General features: G+C 52.3%; 2 protein-coding genes across 2 annotated transcripts in view; one reads left to right on the top strand and one right to left on the bottom strand.

The window, feature by feature from the left end:
* The window catches only part of LOC147828954 (transient receptor potential cation channel subfamily V member 6-like), a 37,370-nt gene extending 24,406 nt beyond the window's left edge, over nt 1-12,964 (top strand). Inside the window, exons 3-14 of the mRNA XM_087207728.1 lie at nt 8,179-8,276; nt 8,396-8,518; nt 8,887-9,024; nt 9,309-9,407; nt 9,543-9,715; nt 10,201-10,347; nt 10,426-10,638; nt 10,947-11,033; nt 11,133-11,209; nt 11,431-11,596; nt 11,949-12,015; nt 12,373-12,964. Coding sequence (XP_087063854.1) covers nt 8,179-8,276; nt 8,396-8,518; nt 8,887-9,024; nt 9,309-9,407; nt 9,543-9,715; nt 10,201-10,347; nt 10,426-10,638; nt 10,947-11,033; nt 11,133-11,209; nt 11,431-11,596; nt 11,949-12,015; nt 12,373-12,665 — 1,681 coding nt within the window. The 3' untranslated portion in view covers nt 12,666-12,964. The remainder of the gene's footprint in view (nt 1-8,178; nt 8,277-8,395; nt 8,519-8,886; nt 9,025-9,308; nt 9,408-9,542; nt 9,716-10,200; nt 10,348-10,425; nt 10,639-10,946; nt 11,034-11,132; nt 11,210-11,430; nt 11,597-11,948; nt 12,016-12,372) is intronic.
* A 758-nt stretch (nt 12,965-13,722) lies between these two features.
* Nucleotides 13,723-19,358, bottom strand: LOC101717820 (ephrin type-B receptor 6). Its single transcript, XM_087207727.1, has 11 exons — nt 19,162-19,358; nt 18,833-18,897; nt 17,827-18,589; nt 16,944-17,175; nt 16,299-16,427; nt 16,015-16,067; nt 15,740-15,859; nt 15,373-15,620; nt 14,957-15,130; nt 14,333-14,482; nt 13,723-14,112 (listed from the first exon to the last, which is right to left on the bottom strand). Exons 1-11 carry the CDS (start codon nt 19,259-19,261, stop codon nt 13,837-13,839), a joined length of 2,310 nt encoding a protein of 769 aa, XP_087063853.1. The 5' UTR covers nt 19,262-19,358; the 3' UTR covers nt 13,723-13,836.
* Between the last annotated feature and the right edge of the window lie 263 nt (nt 19,359-19,621).

Raw genomic sequence — 19,621 nt, 5'->3', positions numbered from 1 at the left:
TGAAATTTACAAACTCCAAGCCCGAAAGCCCACACACATGTGTGCAGTCCTTGTAAAACCCCAGCTGCAGCTTACTGTTTCACTTTGGCTTGAAACACACCATGCATCCACCCAAGTTGAACAGTGTGCTTGTGCCTAAGGTGCAACTCGTTCCATGTGGCTTTGTCATGTCCTCTGCCCCTCCCACACCCCTGAGCATCCTCAACTCGGCCTTCCCTCTGTCTTCCTGTGGGCCTTTCCCCAGAGGCACATAGGGTCTCAGCTCCACAGAGTCCTGGTGCTGTGAGGCTTAGAGCAGCCTGGACAGAGAGGGAATGAGGGCTTGGGGCACAGGGAGGAGTGGCAGCTGCTCCTGGGATGAGTAGGGACCAATGCTCCATTTGAGGGACGAATGCATGATGGCTCAGCAACAAGTTAGGCCTCCTCTCCTGGGCAAGTTGAAGGGACATTTACATACACACGAAGCCCCATGCGACTCCCAATTCTTTGAAAGCACAGAATGTTTGAGTGGAAAAGGACCTTGAGGGCTCAGCACAAAGTGGCTTCCAAACAGAGATTTGCAGGGCACACGGGAGCCAGCCCAGCTCCCAGGCCCCGGGGCGCAGTGCCCTGGTGTTCGGCTCCCCTGCTGACCTTCGGCTCTTCCTCAGGCTGTATGAGCTGGCACCCAGGCTCCTGGACCCAGTGACTGGGACAAACTCCATGCTGAGTGAGCACGGCCTCTGCCCTAATCACTTCCATCCTTGTGACCCCTTGGCCTCCTGGCAACCAGCTCCTTATCACAGAGCAGAGGGGACAAGACTAGGAGAGCCACAAGGGTGAGGGACAGAGGGCAGGCTCCAAACACAGGGAGAGGAAGAGACAGAGTGAGGGAAAGAGGAAGCAAGAAATCCAGGGCTCCAGGGTCCACTCCGAGTCCTAGGCACAGGTGTAAGCACACACAGGTCATACGCAACACACACATCTATGCATCCATGATGCACCACATGCATGACACAGCACAATGCATGCAACATGTACAAACCCATGGGCCACACACATACACAAACATACATGCACCACACATCATATATGTGCATCAGTGATGTACACACACAAGCACACAGCACGCGACATCACAGACAATGTCCATACCACCCTACCCCACATAAATTCACATAGTCTCTTACAAGGTAAACATAGATCACAAGTATGCATGTCACACAACATATATGCACATACCACATAAACCACACATGAATACACAAATCACACCACAGAACACACACCACATACAATGCACACACTATCTAAACAACATAACTGCATACACCACGCCACAACATGGAGAGGATACACACATGCATACACCTCATAATAAGACATACAACATGCACATGCATAAAACACACAGCACACTTACTTTCCTGTATCACATGTGCAAAACGCATGACACATATTACATATCACAAACACTACACAGCACACATTAAACCTATGCCCCACATAAACCTCACTCCTTCAGCACCTGCACAGTTCACATATAATAACACACACAACACACAGAACCTGAAGGCATAGCACTAATACTGGTAATGCGAGGCAGCAAAAGCAGCATTGCTCACGGAGAGAGGCAGGGAGAGATGAAAAATGAGGACAACACAAAAGAATACAGAACAGACAGAAAAAGCCAAAACAAAAATGCGTGTCCAGTTTTTCTGACCCAATTCAGTGATTCTCAATAGAGGACAATTTTTCCACTTGGGACATTGGATAATAACTAGAGATGGTCTTCATTGTCTAAGGTGAGGGGAAAGAGAAGCTACTATCACTAGCAAGTCAAACAAGGATGTTGCTAAGCACCTGAGGATGCCAATGCTAGACCCAGTAGAAAAGAAGTGTTTGTTCCATATCCATAGTGCCCAGGTCCAGCAACCCCGCCGCAAGTGCAGAAATTAGCATCCCTCAGCTCCTATGCCCCACACAAGGCTGTGTCCTTGTCATTCCTTTGAGCACTGGCATGGGCCCACACTGGCATCTTGTCCACCACCACCAGCCCAACTGGGAGGGCCCCTCAGCTGACTGAGGACCTGGCTGGTCCTGCCTGAGCAGGAAGATCCAGCTAGAAGGAGTTGTGCCCGTGCATGTCAGCCTGCGCTCTGCCCTCCGGGTGGATCGCTCTGGAGCTGCCCTCCCCCTGGGTCCTGACCTTTCCAGCTCTCTCCAAGGCCTGAGAGACACTGGCATGTGGGCAGAGTACAGGTGAGTTCAGCCACTGAAGTGCACATGGACACCATTACAGCTGGGAGCGCTGAGAGGGATGGTGACTTCCAGGCATCACTGGGGACTGCCCAGATTTGAGCACAAAGGTCCTGGGTTAAAGGTTTGGGTCTTAGAGCCTCCCCCGACCCAGGCTGAACTCAGTGACTCCAGGTGGGTGGGGAAAGCAGCTAATCGAACTGCACTGTTCGCTCAGGGCTCCAGGACCTGGCCCTAGGCCCAGCACAGGAGCTCAAATAGCTTTCCACAACAAGCAGCCCTTCTATCCCCTACCGGAAACTGTCACCAAATGTCTCCAAGCCACTGGGGAGCTCTCTAATCTCTTGGAAAGCCTTCCCTGCTTTGATAGGTCTGGGGCAGGGTGAGAGTCCCTGGGAGGAGCAGAGGAGGACCTACCTGAACTTGAGAGCACCCTGTATGTGATCTCCACTCCAAGGTATCTAATGGATTTCCCTATTTAGTTCTTCTAGAAGAAGTCCTTTCTTCTAGAAGAAGTCCTTTCTTCTAGTGAGCTGGAAATCCTGGCTTTTGGGGCTTCCATGAGGCCCTGAGGACATACATCTATTTATAGGGGAAATCTGGAGGTTTTGTGTCCTCATCTCTGAGAACAGGGCACCCCCTCAGACTCACAAGAAGGGTCATGAGGTTCACAGAGGGTACAAACAAGTGTGAAGGGAGCAGTATCTGATTTCAGCTGGGATGGGTGCACCGGAGCTTCACAGAGCTTTCCCAGCCCGACTGGCTGCCCCATCTATGCTGGTACTGTCTCTCCCCAGGAGGAAAGTTGTACATGCCAAAGGATTTCTTATGGTTTTTCTTTTTTTTTAAGTGTATGTTTGCAGTGAATAATGGTTATATTTGTTTTGGGAAATATACATCTATTTCATATCTTAATCAATTTTAAATCCTTTATCCTCCCAATATTCCCTAGATCCCTTTCCCTCATCTCAAAAAAGTCTGCTTTCTTATCATCACTCTTTCATTGTACTCTGTAATTTATTTACACTTTGCGTTTCTGTTATGTAAGTAGCTATGTGAATACATGTGGTAGAAGGGTCTGGGAAAACTAAGCTTTGGGATTCTCCTGTGTACTCTGAAGTCCTGCTTGCTTGGGTAAACACATACGCACATACATGTCTGTACTTACATGTATTAAGGAGTTCTCGCAGTTTAGAAGATGGCCCCGCTCCAGCCCTCTAACTAGCTACTTTCTCTGGTTCTGGCTTCCTCATCCCAATGCCAGGAGCCCAGACTGGAGGGGAGGTAGGCTACAGGTGCCTGGTGGATGCCACCTCCCCTCACATGACTGATTTTACCTTCACCTGTGGTCACTGCTCCAGACTTGCCCCCAACCTCCTAAGAAAAACCAGGAGGAGTCATAAAACTAGAAGAACCACATAATTAAGTGGTAAGAGCCTGGGGCTATGCTCTTGGCCAAAGTGTCTGCCTTTTAACCCTGTGTGATCTTCTGGCAACAGTTTGCCATGTCACCTCAGTTTCCTTTTCTGAAAAGTAGAATTACACAGCTTGTGTAAGAAGCCTGTAGAAAGCAAAACTGAATGGTGACTGGGGTGTGCTGAAAGCACATCTGACTAATGGGATTATTGCGGTTAAAAAATAGCAGTAAAAAGGCAACTAGAATAATGCCAGGAGCTGGAGCGGCCATCAACTTCCTCCTAACAGAGCTGAATTTACCAGGCCATGCCCGTGTGACCGCTCCCAATCTCACCCAGGGGCCACCGTGTGCTGAGACAGTGCTTGCAGAGACACCGATGGCACCCATGTGTGCCCACACGGTCCCCCTCTGTGCTCTCTTCCAACTCTGATTAGCATGGAGAACGGGGACAGAGAGATAGCTAATGGGCCCCTCATTCCAACTCTGCCTCTGACTTCCCTAGATGAACCACTTCAGAGCTCCGGGCTTCTGTCTCCTTCTGTTAGGTGAACAGATGAACAGTGTAGATCTGATTTCTGGGGATTTTGTAGCCCTAAACTTTGCATTCAAACTTTTCTCAAGACTCTGCCTCCTCTCTTATGGTCCAGTGCCTAGAACAAAATTTGACTCCTGTCTATGGCCAATACAGGTGCATTGCGCATGAGAACAAGGAACAAATGGTGGCGGGATTCAGGCAGGGGACTGGGAGGAGGATAGAAAAGACTCTCTCTTGGTTGCCTGGAGGCAGCCCTGAGTGAGTAATCAGTGATTTCTTTATTCAACAAAACATGTACTAGATTTGTGCCAGAAACCCCACAGTTCAGTTTCCACCAGCCCAATACTGAACTACACTGTTCAAATTATAATTACCCAGAAGAACGAATTATTCTAGGCCTGGAAATACCATTCATATTGTTATAATCTCAGATTTGCTCTACAATGTCCTTGTGCTACTTAATCAATGGGAACTAAAATGGCTTCAACTTTTTGTTTAATTCTTAGTTGCATATGTAATAATGTTAAAAACTTTTCGGAGGTAGAGAGAATTTCTAATTCTTCTTCATGTGAAAAATATTTATGTAATGGGTTAGGAATAATTGCACCTCTAATTTAGAATTTCTACACCTTGGCATCTTTGACATTTTGGGCAGGATAATTCTCTGTGATGGGAAACTGTCCTGGGAAAGATATTTTGTGCTGTTCTTTCCTCTACACTCTAGAAGCCAGTGGCTCCACCCATACCACAGTTGTGATCTAACTTCCTGTGGTGAGCTGCACTGGAGAATCTGCAGGACTCTGGTGCTCTTTGTCTCTCCACTCCAAAGCCCAGGGATTGGTGTTTGGGGTCTGTCTTCTCACTGCCAGGAACTTCAGTGAGAGATTTCTCCTCTGTCCCCTTGCGGCCCTCTGATGTTATTGCAAGTAATGGTTTCCTGATACAAACCATGGGACTCCATCCCACACTGGCAGCCCTCTTTGCTGGATTCTGGGCTTTGCAACCAGAGGAGGCCATTTCTCTAGGAACCTTGCTGGGTTGGCTTATAAGCTCTTTCTTCATCTAGAATGGGGTCTACTAGATTTCCAGGGAAAATACAACACACCTATTTCAGTTTGAACTACAGACAAGACAAACAAAGAATAACTTGTTGGAATAAGCAAGCATGATCCAAATATTGTACAGGGCATACTTACATATTTTTAAAATAGTGTGTACTAGATTGGAATTTAATTCAGCAACTTGTACTTTGACTTGGCAAATCTAGCAACCCTAGGTCTTCCGAGGGTCACTGGGATAGCAGTAGAGGTGAGTGAAGGAACTCACAGAGGCATGTGGAGGACATTTGCAAGCTTCAGAGATGTGTAGGAACCTAAGGGGAAATCTCTGGACCCTTAGTGCAGAGAGAGAGACAGACAGACAGACAGACAGACAGATACTGATTACAACACATAGTGCAAGACACTGGAATAAAAGTAAGGTCAAAGGAGGGTGGAAAACATCCTGGGGACGATGTGTGTGCATGTATAAGGGTGAGGAAGGGAAGTGTTGGCTCTAAAATATCTGTAGAGGAGGGGTTTGGCCAAACGGTTGGAGTTAAGGTGGTGCAGAAAACTTGTTTTGCTTCTGGGCTTGCATACCAAGCATACTGTCTTTCACTTAGATTATATGTTTGCTTAAGGCTGGCTTAGGGGTGGCTGATGGAGGTAATAAGGAGGGGCAGTAAAGCCAAACCACTTTTTGGCACTGCTACTGATTCATCCATTCCACAGCTAGGACTAGTGAGTAGCCACTGCACACTAGACATTCTCCCCTGCATGGGAGGGCAGAGCAGACAATGAACAATTGCTGGCTGGGGGAGTTGATTTAGGGAGAAGGAGCCTTGTGGGCGCAGGCACAGGGAGAACTGTGCGCTCCACGGTGCTGAGACCTGTGGTGAGACCAAAATGCTGAGTGTAAGGAGTGAGTGGGAGCAGCAGAGGGTGGGAAAAGAGTTGCACAAAGACCTTGAAGGACCTCTATGTTCCTGACACTTGAGCACTGAAGGAGCCATTGGACTTTTGGGAGCTGTGACTGCATTTGCCATTGTAAAAATTGTTGTGGCAGTACCAAAGAGCGTGGATTAGGTGGAGATAGGGTGCAGGGAGAGTGTCTAGGAGGATATTTTGCTAATGTTGGGCTGGAGAATGAACACATGAATTCATGAGTATTAGTAGGGACAAAACGGAAGAGAATGAATGGAGACAAAAGTTTAGCTATTGAGTACACAGGGAGTGGCAGTGACCCCAGGGACCTGCTGGGGCAAGTGGGGGCTGTGGTTAGAGGGAAATATGAGCCACATTTCCATTCTACCCCCAGCCTCGCACTAGATTTCTTGCCACTGTCAGCACTTCAGCTCCTGTAGATGTCATTTTGTATATCACATAATTGGCCATCAGTGGATAAATAGGGTTATTACATTCGTGCTCACAGAAAGACCACATAGCTCCAGGCCAACAGGGAAAATGGACCAAACAAACAAAAAAATGGATGTGTCTTAGTTAGGCCAAGTTCTGACTTTATAAGAGATTTGTAGTCCATTGCTGGAATAAGACTAGAGAGTTTGTCTGGGGAGTTAGAGAAGATGATTTTGCCTGAAACAAGTGAAAAGCAGTTAATAGGAAAAGATGAGGCACCAGGAAAAAGAAACAGAACCTACAAATTTAAATTTTGTAAGCTAGAGAAAAAGGAAGAATGATTCATTCAGATCCTGATGAAATTCAATGAATGAATCTGGCAAACTGGATTCTCTAGTTTCTCTGTATCTATTATTATTGCAGTTTATATCTTCATAGGTGCCAATCGTGGAGATAAAGTGTCATTTCAGCCCTATAGACAGCAGGTCTGAGAGTGATGGAGAACATTGCTTTCTGAGCTGTAACGTGTGCATGTGTGCTGTTGAAAATGGAAATCCCTAGGTATTTCAGTTTTTTGGTTGCTATCGGGGGAAAAAATAAGAAGCGAGAGAGTATGTTAAGGTGCATATCTCCAATGATGAATGTCATTATATTGTACATCTAAAATGTACCAATAAAAGGATATACAAAAAAAAAAAGAAAGTGAAAATCCCTGAGCTTGCTTCAGATTTATCACTGCAAATGTTTCCCATGCAGTGACCACACTCCAGCTACTGACTTGATTTATGCCTCTCTGACTTTAATATGCAAAAGGATCAGCTGAGGTTTTCCTTAAACTGCAGTCTGATTTTCCAGGTATAATGGTGAGCCTGAGAGTTGACATTTCTTATAAATGTTCAGCAGATCCTGATGGAAGACTGTAGGAACTAAGATGTGAGAAGCCAGAAAAGAGAGAAGGATAACCAGGGACAGAAGGAAGAGGAGGCGGGGGGGAGAGAGAGAGAACAAGAAAATACAGCCTGCTGCAGCAAGGCTTTTGCCAGTTGCTTTTGGGTTGAACCTTAAAGATGCTGTAGTCCTGGGGAGGAGGAAAGTGCTAGAATCAAAGAACTCAGGCTAAAAGCTTCAGTAGGCAGAACAACAGGAGGGAGCCTGCTGGCTGCTGCATGTTGACTTCCTCCACAAGTATGCTGGAGGAACTCCTTACACTCCTAGTCTTTGCAAAACAAGGGTTATCCTGGAGGCCGATCTCAGGACACTTGCTGAGGGTAAACAGGTCAGGAGGTGAACACATGCTTAAGTAGAATCTTTCTTCCTCACCTGATGTGCGCAGGCAGCACATGTACTGCATAGCACATTCGGTCCCAGTGCTCAGGCAGACAGCAATCCAGTTAGAACTCAAGAGAGTGGACAGAAAGTTGGTTGGAGCTAACTGACTAGTCAGGAAGAGCTGAGCTCAGTGCTTTGGTGCTGTCCCACCCTCCCTGCCCTGCTCAGGGACTTGGGGGCACCTGTCTCGGAGCCTAAGTCCTCACTCTGCTCCACAGCTGGGCATGCTCACTGTCACACCTCTCTCTTGCATTTCCTGGTAGGATCTGGGAGTCTCCTCTCCTTCTAGCTGCCAAAGAAAATGACGTCCAGGCTTTGAGCAAGCTGCTCAAGTATGAGGCCTGTGATGTGCACCAGAGAGGTAAGGAACAGAGCCTCAGGCCCATCTCCGGGTCAGCCTCAGCCGGGTCCTCCCATGGGTCAGCACTGCCCCCTTCCCTTGGCCCAGAGTAAGCATAGGACTTCTCTCTGTGATACCAGGAGCCATGGGGGAGACAGCGCTGCACATAGCGGCCCTTTATGACAACTTGGAGGTGGCCATGGTGCTGATGGAGGCAGCCCCAGAGCTGGTCTTTGAACCCATGACATCCGAGCTGTATGAAGGTGAGGGTCCAGAATCCTAGAACGGAGAGAAGACTAGTTTGCTGTGTGTTATCAGCAGTCTCAAGAGCGGATAATTTGGAAAAACCAGAGAGGACATCGGAGAATCCCTACCCTTTCATGCCCTTCTCCAGCAGTCTCCCTAGCTCCTTGTCAATCCTGAGTGCACATCACTAGAGCACCTGTTGTCTGAACTGCAGGAGGACTAGAGGGATGGGAGCAGGGAGTCGGATCCCCAGGAACCCTGAATACTCATAGGCTCCTGTCCTCCACTGCAAGACACCCAAGGGAAGAAGAGCACGGGTATAAATGGGAGGGATCCCTGCAGGGTCCCGGGGACAAACCAAGGACTGACAGCTCTCTCTGTCCAGGTCAGACTGCCCTGCACATCGCTGTCATGAACCAGAACATGAACCTGGTGCATGCCCTGCTCATCCACGGGGCCAGTGTCTCTGCCAGGGCTACAGGCGTCGCCTTCCAACGCAGTTCCAACAGCCTGATCTACTATGGTAGGCATTGGGCCAGGCTGGGAGAAAAGGAAAGAGAAGAGCAGGTGGGGCAAAGGGTAGGGTAGGTTGGGCTGTCTGTCAGAATGGAGCAGCCCTTGCAGGACTGAAAGCCAGAGACTGAGTGCCACCACGAGCTCGGCACTGTCCTTTCCTCTGCTTCTGCTGGACAAGGGTCTCCAACACCCAGCCTGGGTGGAGGGAGGAGGAGGCACTCACCTGGGGACACTGCCCCTCTCATCCTGGGACCCCGCTGTCTCCTGCCACTGATCCCACTGTGTCCCCAGGGGAGCACCCTCTGTCCTTTGCAGCCTGCGTGGGCAGTGAGGAGATCGTGCGGCTGCTCATAGAGCACGGCGCTGACATCCGGGCCCAGGACTCACTGGGTAGGAACTGGATGGGGATGGATACTGGGATGTTGCAGGGCCTGTGCTGGGAGGAGGGGGACAGGCCATGCAAGATGGGAGTGGGGCCATCAGGGAAAGCAGGCCTGTGGCCACATGAGAGCCTGCTCTCCCCAGGAAACACCGTGCTGCACATCCTCATCCTGCAGCCCAACAAAACCTTCGCCTGCCAGATGTACAACCTGCTGCTGTCCTATGACAGAAGGGACCACCTGCAATGCCTAGAGCTTATGCCCAACCACCAGGGCCTGACCCCCTTCAAGCTGGCTGGAGTGGAGGGCAACACTGTGGTGAGGGGCTCCCCAGCCCTGACGCATCTCCCTAAGGATTCTCAGCCTACCCTGCTGGCCCTGGCAGGGAGTACACATGACCTTAGACCCCACTCTGAGATCAGCCTGGGATGTCTCTCTCAATCTCTCTGTTGCCTCACCCGATTCCCTTTCCTGTCCATTTGCTCTGGCCTGAGTGTTGGGGGCTTATACAGCCTACGTCACTGCTGGGATTGTCTGCAATGCCCAGGACCACCTGCCCTCGTCACAGTAGCATCCCTTTAACCCCATTCATCTCCCTTTCTGAGCTCTGCAGGGAGTCATGGGAGAGCAAGATGAACCTAGCTGTCAGAGTAAACATGAGTTCTGCCCTCCAAAGGCTGTGGTCATTAACTGATGGCCACCAGCCTCTCCAGTGCTATTGTTCCCTGAACATAGGCTCCTTCCATCCTCTGAGGGATGCTCTCTGCCTTTGACACCTGACCATCTATATCCACCTCCCTCAGATGTTCCACCACCTGATGCAGCAGCGAAAGCGCATTCAGTGGACATACGGGCCTCTGACCTCCACCCTCTATGACCTCACAGAGATCGACTCTGCAGGGGATGAGCAATCCCTGCTGGAACTCATCGTCACCACCAAGAAGCGGGAAGTATGAGATCTTCACAGCAGAGCTTCTGGCCAAGGTGCCGGTGTCCAGGGGCTGCCTGACCTATTCTTTTTGCTGCAGGCTCGCCAGATCCTGGATCAGACCCCAGTGAAGGAGCTGGTGAGCCTCAAGTGGAAGAGGTATGGGCGGCCCTACTTCTGCATGCTGGGTGCAGTCTACTTGCTCTACATCATCTGCTTCACCGTGTGCTGTGTCTACCGCCCCCTCAAGCCCAGGACCACGAACCACACCAGCCCCCGGGACAACACACTCCTTCAGCAGAAGCTCCTTCAGGTAACACCCTACCAGTCGCAGACGGGCAGATCAGGACACTGCCTCGTGCCTTTTCTCAGTCTGGTCCCACTTTCCTGTCCTTATCCCGAACTTTCCCCGTCACTCAGCTCTCCCATGCATGGGCATGGTGCACGCACACAGGAACGCACACATTACGTCTAGGAGCAGACTTTGAGACAGATGAGACCTAGTTAGTGGGACCTGGTAGGTTAGAAAGAATCTGACAAAACTATTGGCTCTAGGCACTGGGGCAGGAAGGGCGAGTGCATAGAAGCCCTGTGTGCTTTGACCACCCAATTCCCACGCAGGAGGCCTATGTGACTCCTGAGGATAACCTCCGGCTGGTGGGGGAGCTGGTGAGCGTGGTTGGGGCTATGATCATCCTGCTGGTAGAGGTAAGGTGAGGATGGGATTGGAGGGAGCCTGATGGCTCCAGGCAACCGATCTGAGCTCTGGTCAGGAGGTGTCTTTTTGTCTCCCTGACTCCTCTCCAGATTCCAGACATCTTCAGGTTGGGAGTCATTCACTTCTTTGGACACACCATCCTCGGGGGGCCATTCCATGTCATTATGTGAGTCGCCTTCCTCTCACTCACGACAGCCCATGAAATCCGAGGCCCCGAGAACCTAAATCCCATAGATCCTTTTCCAGGGATGCACGTGACCCTGTGTACTGAGTGTGCGGCGGCTGAATCTCTGAATGTATGGGAACTGTCCCAGTTACACCCTGGCTGTCATGTCCTCAGGAGAACCCCAGTCTTCCTGTCATCACACCTTGTCCTGCTCCCCCTAGCGTCACCTATGCCTTCATGGTGCTGGTGACCATGGTGATGCGGCTCACCAATGCAGATGGAGAGGTAGTGCCTATGTCTTTTGCCCTGGTGCTGGGCTGGTGCAACGTCATGTATTTTGCCCGAGGATTCCAGATGCTGGGCCCCTTTACCATCATGATCCAGAAGGTCAGTGCCTCTCCCCATGCTTCCTAGAGAAAGGTCCCAGACCAAGTGTTGCCAAACCCTTCTTGAAAGAGCCTCAGAATGGATATTTCAGGCTTTATGAGCCATACATAATCTTCGTTGTATATTGGTTTTCTTTTCTTTTTCTAAAACAATCTTTTTAAATGTTAGAACTATTCTCAGGGCATGGGCTATGCCAAAACAGACCAGTAGATTTGGCCTGCAGGCCACACTTTGCTAACCCCTGACCTAGGACATGGAGCTGTTAAACTTATCAGGGTTATATCTGCTAGCTTTGGATGGGGCAATTGCTCAGGAAATATGAGATGTTCTCTCTGACTCCACTTCCCTCTAGATGATCTTTGGTGACCTTATGCGATTCTGCTGGCTGATGGCTGTGGTCATCCTGGGTTTTGCTTCAGGTAAATCACCTGTTCAGCATGGGGGCCATGGAGGGAGAGGTGGTAACAGAAGAATGCCTCTGGCTAAACTTGGAGAAGGAAGGGAAACAGAAGGCCAGGCAGAGATCAGAGGAGGTTGTGCAAGGTCTGAGGAAAGGATATTATGTTCCTCAGGGGTGAGGGAAAAACGGGAATCAGGGAGGTGGCGCTTGGGGTCCTATGACTCTAAGGGAACATAAGAACTCAAACTGTGAAGTGTGGAGCTCAGGTGGTGATGCTGGAGATGAGGGGAGTGGGCTAGAAGTAGGAAGCAGAGTGCTGGCTGTGGTAGTCATGATGCAGTTGCCATGGTAACTCTCACCCCCTTGGGTGGAGCAGCCTTCTATATCATCTTCCAGACAGAGGACCCTGATGAGCTGGGCCATTTCTACAATTACCCCATGGCACTGTTCAGCACCTTTGAGCTGTTCCTCACCATCATCGATGGGCCAGCCAACTACGATGTGGATCTGCCCTTCATGTACAGCATCACCTATGCTGCCTTTGCCATCATCGCCGCACTGCTCATGCTCAACCTCCTCATCGCCATGATGGGCGACACCCACTGGCGAGTGGCTCATGAACGGGATGAGCTCTGGAGGGCCCAGGTGAGCCCCTGGCAGCTGGGTTAGTGTGAGGCATCCCCTTCCTCTCCAGGAACTGGCCATGCTCAGAGAGCAGCAGGATAGTTTGACCCTACACGTGTTTGGTATTTATCGCACAATCTGGAACATAATGCCACGTGTGCAGAAGAACTGGGTAGCATTATCGCCAAGCGTTACTGGAATGTCTAGAAGGAATTCCTCGTGGGAATTAAAAACAATTAAAATCTCAGCCTTGCTACTCAGGAGGCTGAGACAAGAGGATCACAAGTTTGAGAATAGCCTGGGCAAGACAGGGAGACCCTGTCTCAAAAGATAAAAATGATTTGAGGATGTAGTTCAGTGTGAAGGGCCTGGGTTTAGTCACCAGTGCTACAAAATTTAAGTAAATAACTAATAAGATAAAACCTTAGGATTTTATAGAACAATGAACAAAAATAAAGCTAATGTTGGCTGAAACTGAATCAGTGTATTTTGTTCCAAAGGAGGCTGTGAAGTTGTCTTAGTAATATTTCAGGCTGCAAAATTTGACCCAGAAAAATTGGAAGTGTTAAAAATAATGCCATAAAAACTTCCAATAGTAGCAGAAACTATCTTCAGTCAGATCATCGTGATGGGCATGAAAGACAATTAGATGAATCAAAGCCTTATTTTAAGATATGCTTAGGAAAAATTTATCTCAACAAAAGTAATTTCAGCAAAAGAAAAATGGAAATTCCAAACATTGAAAGGCATTTAATGATGCTGTATAGAAAACAGAATAAAACCTGAGCTGGATCAAAGGAATTTTTTCAGGGCAATATTTTCCTCATGAAATTATATTAGCAATAGGTTTCTACATAGGAGGTTTACACTTACAAATGGTTTTTATGTAGGGTCAGAATATTCTGAGATCTTTTAAGTCTCTTCCTATTTGCTCTGCTTTCCCCCTGTCACCTTGGAGCAAGGCCTCCTGCTTTTCCTGGGAGGGTCTCCTGCATCCCACCTGAACCCCAGGCCTATCCTGCCTTATCTTGTCACTGGCAAAGAACTGTGCGGCTGGAGTCTCATTGACTCTCTCCCCTGGAAAGTCTACATCTGTTCACCCCACTGTTCCAGATCAGTGCTGCTCACTGGTGAGTCCAGGAAAGGAAAGCCCAGGACCACAGGGTGCAGGAGGGCATATGAGGGTCTAAGGTGAGTAGGGGCAAGCAGGTCAAGGTCAGGTCAAGGTCTCCTCAGCTTTCCTCCGGTTTGCATTTACCTTTCCTGACTTTCCTGTGCTCCAGCCCCAAGATCCAGACTTATGCCACAAGGCCCGATCAGCCTGCAGGGAGTCGGGCTTGCGGATCATCTTGTCAAATGCAGCCACCAGCTGGTCAAAGTGAGGCCGCCGGGCACGGTCTTTCTGCCAGGTGTCCAGCATCAGCATATGTAGTCTGGGAGGACAGCCTGGAGGCGGGGGCAGCCGGAACTCCTGCTCTATTGCATTTAGGACCTGGGGATCGGGGGAAGCATAGGATGGTGGGAAGCAACGGCTGGTACCGGGGAGTGTTGGGAGAGGGGGTGGGCGGGAGTCAGGTGCAGCATGGGGCAGAAGAGGGAAGACACTCAAAACTATGGACTATGCCAGCCACGAGTTTTAGGAGGGAAATCTTAGAACACATGCGCCTAGGAGGGATGGGGTGGAGAAAGCAGCCCCGGGATCAGGAGCTCACCTCCTGCTCACTCATGTCCCAGTAGGGGCGCTCTCCATAGCTCATCACTTCCCACATGAGGACCCCAAAGCTCCAGACGTCACTGGCTGGCGTGTGCTTTCCGTGTGCGACAACCTCGGGGGCTGACCAGCGGAGCAAAGAGCTTGAGCTCTGAGAGACGGAGCCAAAGGCAAATTAGGCCTCATCTTACCACGAGTCACGTTAACTGAGTCTGCTGTGCTCAGATATGCGTGACGGGGTCACCTCGGGCACCATTGGATGCTCTCACATGAAAGGATGCAGAAGCTGAGGCAGGTAGAATACGAGCTGGTCCCAAGGCCAGGCCCAGAGAGTCAAGACTGGTGCTGAGCTGTGCTGGTCCCGGAGCCTGTGCCTCCTCGGGGTTAGGGAACTGGCAGGAGCTGGTGCTAGAGCTCTGCAGGTCTTCTCCCTCCCTGCTCCCTTCTCTCTGCCTCGGCCTCTGAAATCCTTCAGTTGCCTCTCGCCCCAGCTTCTCTCCCCTCTCAAGCAGGTGAGCCTCCAGTCCCCAGGCACGGAGACTCCGACCCCAGGAACCCACCCCAGGTTCCAGCTCATGCTCCAGCACCTGCAGAGGGATGCTGAGTCCCCAGGCTCCACACTCACCTGAGGACTGCGGCCAAGACGGGCCACCTTGCACACCAGATGGCTGTTCACTAGCACACTTCGGGCAGAGAGTGCACGGTGCACAAAGGCACAGGTGGCCAAGTACTGCATGGCGTCCGCCACTCCCCGCTGCATGGCCACCAGCTGCAGGCTGCTGAACTGGCCCTCTCGCTGCTGAGGGGCAAGGGGCGGAGTTCAGCACCAGGAACGGGAACCTGGACATGCTGCCCAGCACACACTGGCATGAGAGGCAGGTGGGGGCAGATGGCGAATTTGGGAAGCAGAAAATGTCCTGGGAAGGAGGATGAAGCCCACCACGGGAGGTGGCCAAGGTAGAGGACTTTGTCACCTGGAGGAAGGGAGAACCCCAAGCTTTCCTGCCCCCAAGGACCCTCCCCCACCCAGGCTGGACTGACCCTGAGAAAGCTGTCCAGGGGCCCAAGCTCCATGAGCTCCGTCAGCACCATGAAGGGCCGGCTCCTGGTGACCACGCCCTCCAGCCGCAGGATGTTGGGGTGCTGGAACTGACCCAGCAGCGCAGCCCGGCCCAGGAAGGGCATCTGCAGGCTCTCAGCACCCCCAGCCCACAGGGCCTGGATGGCCACAGCCTGCTCGGGCTGTCCCTGGGGCTGCAGGCGGCCCCGACGAACTTCTCCAAAGGAGCCTGGGAGAAAGAATGCAGGTTGGGTGGTGTCAGGGGAGCCTGGGCCTAGAGGAGCCCTGGCCAAGGGAGCTGGAGACGGATCCTCAGGCCCTCCCAGGCCCTCCTTGTCCCTGCAGTACCTTCCCCAATGACCTCCTCAATCTTGATATATGCAGGGTCGACTTCTCGGGTGAGTTCTCGGACGGCCTGGCAGGGGTCCTCATACATAGCGGGGTCAATGTAATACTTTACCCCAAGTCCTGCAGGGTAAGGGGACTATGAGAGGGGTGCAATCCCAGGTGCCCACACGCCCCAGGCATGCCCCCTCACCTCCACAAGGCAGCCTCAAAGGCCCCCTCAACCTTGCCCTGCCCAAGTGCCCCAACCCCGTCCAGTTCCCCTTCACTGCCCCCACCTGGGCTGCTGTACTGCTGTAGCTGTTCCATGTAGCCTGTCCCACGCTGCTTCCTAAGGGACAAACCAGCACCCTGGAAGGATGTCCTTATTTCTGCCCTTTGCTGCCTGCCCCGCCCATCCTGCTAGGCAGACTGCTCCCCAGCCAGGCTCGCGGAAAGGAGGGGACACCACTGAGCCACTCCTCCCCACCTGTGCATTGACAGGGTCTGGGCCATGGGAGAAGGATGTTTTCTAGGACAGGAATGGTGCCAGGGTATTGGGCAAGAACGCCGGGGGCCTCACCGTCGGAAGATGACGGCAAGCACAGTGATAGCTGCCAGCAGGAGGAAGGCCAAGGCCCCCAGGATGGAGCCAATCACCAAAGACAGCTTTCCTGGGAGTGGGGAGGACAGCTCACCTGAGGGACAGCACCTGGGTCACAGGGGCCAGGCCTCTCACCCATGAGCGCACACGCACGCCATTGTGCACAGCACCGACATGGCGGCGCGCACACAAAGCAAGGTACATGGACATGCAGCACAGACATGAGGACATGCCTACCTCCAACCCCATACACACAGCTACACACACACAGGCACACACAAGCAGGCACACACCCCAAATCCACATTCCCCAGCTTCTGCAGCAGGCACCAGTGCAGCATGAGAACAGAACCCTACACCTCAAATGAAAGCTTCCTGGGACCTGAAGGAGGGTGAAGGGGGAAAAGGGTACAGCAAGCACAGAGACAAGAAGGCGGGAGTATTGGGAGGAAGTGATCCAGGAAATAAGGTCAGGAGGGTAGATGGCCCAGAAGGAAGAAACAGAAAGAGCAGGAAGGAGAGGCAGAAAGCAGAGGAGGCAAGAGGGAAAAGGGAGGTAGATGGAGGGCAGGGAAGAAAGGAAACCAAGGAAACAGGAGAAAGACAAGTCAAGTTCAAATGCTACACTCCCAGTGTTGTGTAACCCCAACTTCCCGTCCCACTCCCAGGTCTTTTCCATGCTGGGCTAGTGGGGGACTCACCAGTGCAGGGAGCCTCTGGTGGGTCAGAGCTGGCCCTGTAGAAGCCCAGAAGGCAGGGGCATATGGGGGCTGCGGGGTCAGAGGCCTGGCTTCGGGCAGGGCATGGTGAGCAGGGGGCATTCCCAGCTGAGGCCTTATAGGTCCCCGCAGGACAGGCTGAGGAGCCAGAGGGAAAGGGGGCATCACACTCACGGCACCCAGCCACCCTGAGCTCCCAATGCACCTGCACACAGACCTCTGCTCCCCAGAGTGGATCCTCTTTCCCTCCTGAGACCGAACCCCGTCCCCCATGCCCATCTCTTCCCAGGAGCAGAGAGGTATCCTGTGTCACTGGGACAGAAAGGAGGCTTGTGGGGGCTGTAGGCAGGGCCAGCCCAGCTGTGGGTGTCCCGGGCTGGGTTGCATAACCTCCTTCTGCAGTCAGTCTTCTTAGCCATTTCCACTGCTGCCTCTGCCTGCTTCCCAGCCACATGGCCCTCCAGGGAACCCTGCTCAACCAGGTGGCAAAAGGCGACAGAGGATCCTAACCAATAACCTAGGAGCTTAACTTTTAGTTGCCATCACTTCTTAGCTTGTAGCCCCGGATTCTTAGTGATTGCTGTGGAAGGATCCAGAAGATTCCAGATAATTTCAGATGAGTGGGCATTTGTGTGCCTCAGAAAATAAAATTGGGGAACACAGGTCCTTTTTGCAGATGGGGTATTTCTGAATTTGGGGGACAAAATGAAGCTTGGGGTGTTCAGGAGAGGAAGGCAAGGTCAGCAGCAGGTGAGAAGTGCTAGGCAGATGCCAGGAAATGGCTCTCACCTTGGCAGGCCTTGTCTCCACGTGCAGGCTGGTGTCCTGGCTGGCAGCGGCAGCCCCCGACGGCCACCATCCACTTGCCTTCTCCATTGCAGTGCAGCCTGGGGGGGCTGCCCCCAGCCTGGCCCCCCACGCCATCCTCCTCTGGCTCTGCGTGAGCCACACAGGTGCCCACAGCTGCCACCAGGGAAGCTCCCCCAGCCCCACTGGCCTGCGTCTCAGGAAAGGAGGAGAAGGCCCGCAGCACGGGAGCACAGGTGTAGGAGAAGAGCTTCACGGCCACCAGGGCCAGGCAGGCCCCTGTGTCCTGGAAGGCCACGTAGAAGCCACGCTGGGTAAGAGGGCCAAAGCTTCGCTCCTTGACATTCAGCCGCAGCCCGGCCCGCTGCCCAGTCCTGTGGAGACCCACAGCCCATGCAGAGGAGGAGGAGGAGGCAGGGAAGCTCTCATCGGCTGCGATGGTGTCCACCTTGGTCCACTGCTTGAGGTGCCAGGCAGAGCTTCTGTCAGGGCTGTCAGGCTCCTCAGCCTGGCGGTAGTAGAGGGTGAAGGTCTCCCTGCAGGTGCCCCCGCTCACGCCCAGGCTGGCGCAGGCCCGCACGGAGAAGTGGAGTCTGATGTGCACCCTCTGGGCCCCTCGCCGCTCCACGAAGTGCGTCTGCAGCCAGTTGTCCTGCCCAGTGCCTGCAGGGGCCCCTGCCACGTGGCAAGCCTCGAAGGTCCGAGTTAGGCGGCGCTGGCCATCCAGCACGCTCACCTCATCCCACTGCAGGGGCCGGAAGAAGGTTAGCTGCTGGGCTGTGCAGGGAGGTCGGGTGACAGTGAAGGGACCTGTCTACTCTATGGAGAGTAAATTCATGACAGTTAAGGCAAACAAGGGAGACCCTGAGATCCTGTTCTTCCAGAGAGCGGGAGTCCGAGCCTACCTAAGTACTCAGAGCTTCCTGCCTGAACCCTTCATTTAAAGACCGTGGAGAGGGACAGGGCTCCGACTGAAGAGCGGACTCACCCCACCTGGTGGGTAGGTGAGCCAGCCAATCTCAGAGGTCTCTCCTGTGGTGTCCAGCAGCACCTCTGCCAGAGAGAAAGGGACACAGTGCCAAAGCAGCCATCCACCCCAAGGTCACCCAAAGAATGTCTCTCCCTGGTCCATTTCACTTGGCAGCGAAAGCTCAGCTGCTGTCCGAAACCTGTCTCTGAAATACCTGGCATAGGTCCCTCATGATCCCCGTGATCCCCCTCTTTAATGTCTGCACTCTTTTCTGCCTCTTGGAGCCCTCCCCCTGCACACATCTGTCTCCCCTGGCAGGTGGGTGTATCCCACCTCCTCCTCCTTACCTTCCAGAGCCAGCACTGAGGGCCCCAGGATCAAGACCCACAGGCTGCACACCATGCCCACCACTCTGATCCTCCAATTTGCAGCGCTCTTAGTAGCCATGGGACATCTTCAGGGCTCCCACGATTACCCTGGACACCACCCTGCTTCCAGGTAGGGCTGTGGCTTTCACAAATCTGGGGATCTGCCACCACGCTTGCTCCCTGGGGAGACATGTACGGCCAGAAGAGGCAGGGAGAAGGAAATGCATTTTCATGTCCAGCCCAGGCATCCAGATCTGGTGCTGTGTCCCTGCAAATAGCTCTAAACTCCCCAGGGACCGACCTTGGGCCCAGAGCCTCAGGGAGACAGGGTCTGCTGTGCAAATTCCACTGTCCTGGAGCAACACATGCCAGCCCACCTCCCAGTACCCATGTAACCATGACTCTTGTGTGTTCTTCTCTCCTGGCCTCCTTCTTAAAG

The sequence above is a fragment of the Heterocephalus glaber genome, unplaced genomic scaffold (assembly GCF_053883595.1).
Source record: "Heterocephalus glaber isolate CG9 unplaced genomic scaffold, H.glaber_assembly_v1.0 deba00000818, whole genome shotgun sequence".
In the NCBI taxonomy this organism is placed as follows: Eukaryota; Metazoa; Chordata; class Mammalia; order Rodentia; family Bathyergidae; genus Heterocephalus; species Heterocephalus glaber.
The sequence above is the reverse complement of the archived record's forward strand: the minus strand, read 5'-3'. Positions and strand labels throughout refer to the sequence as shown.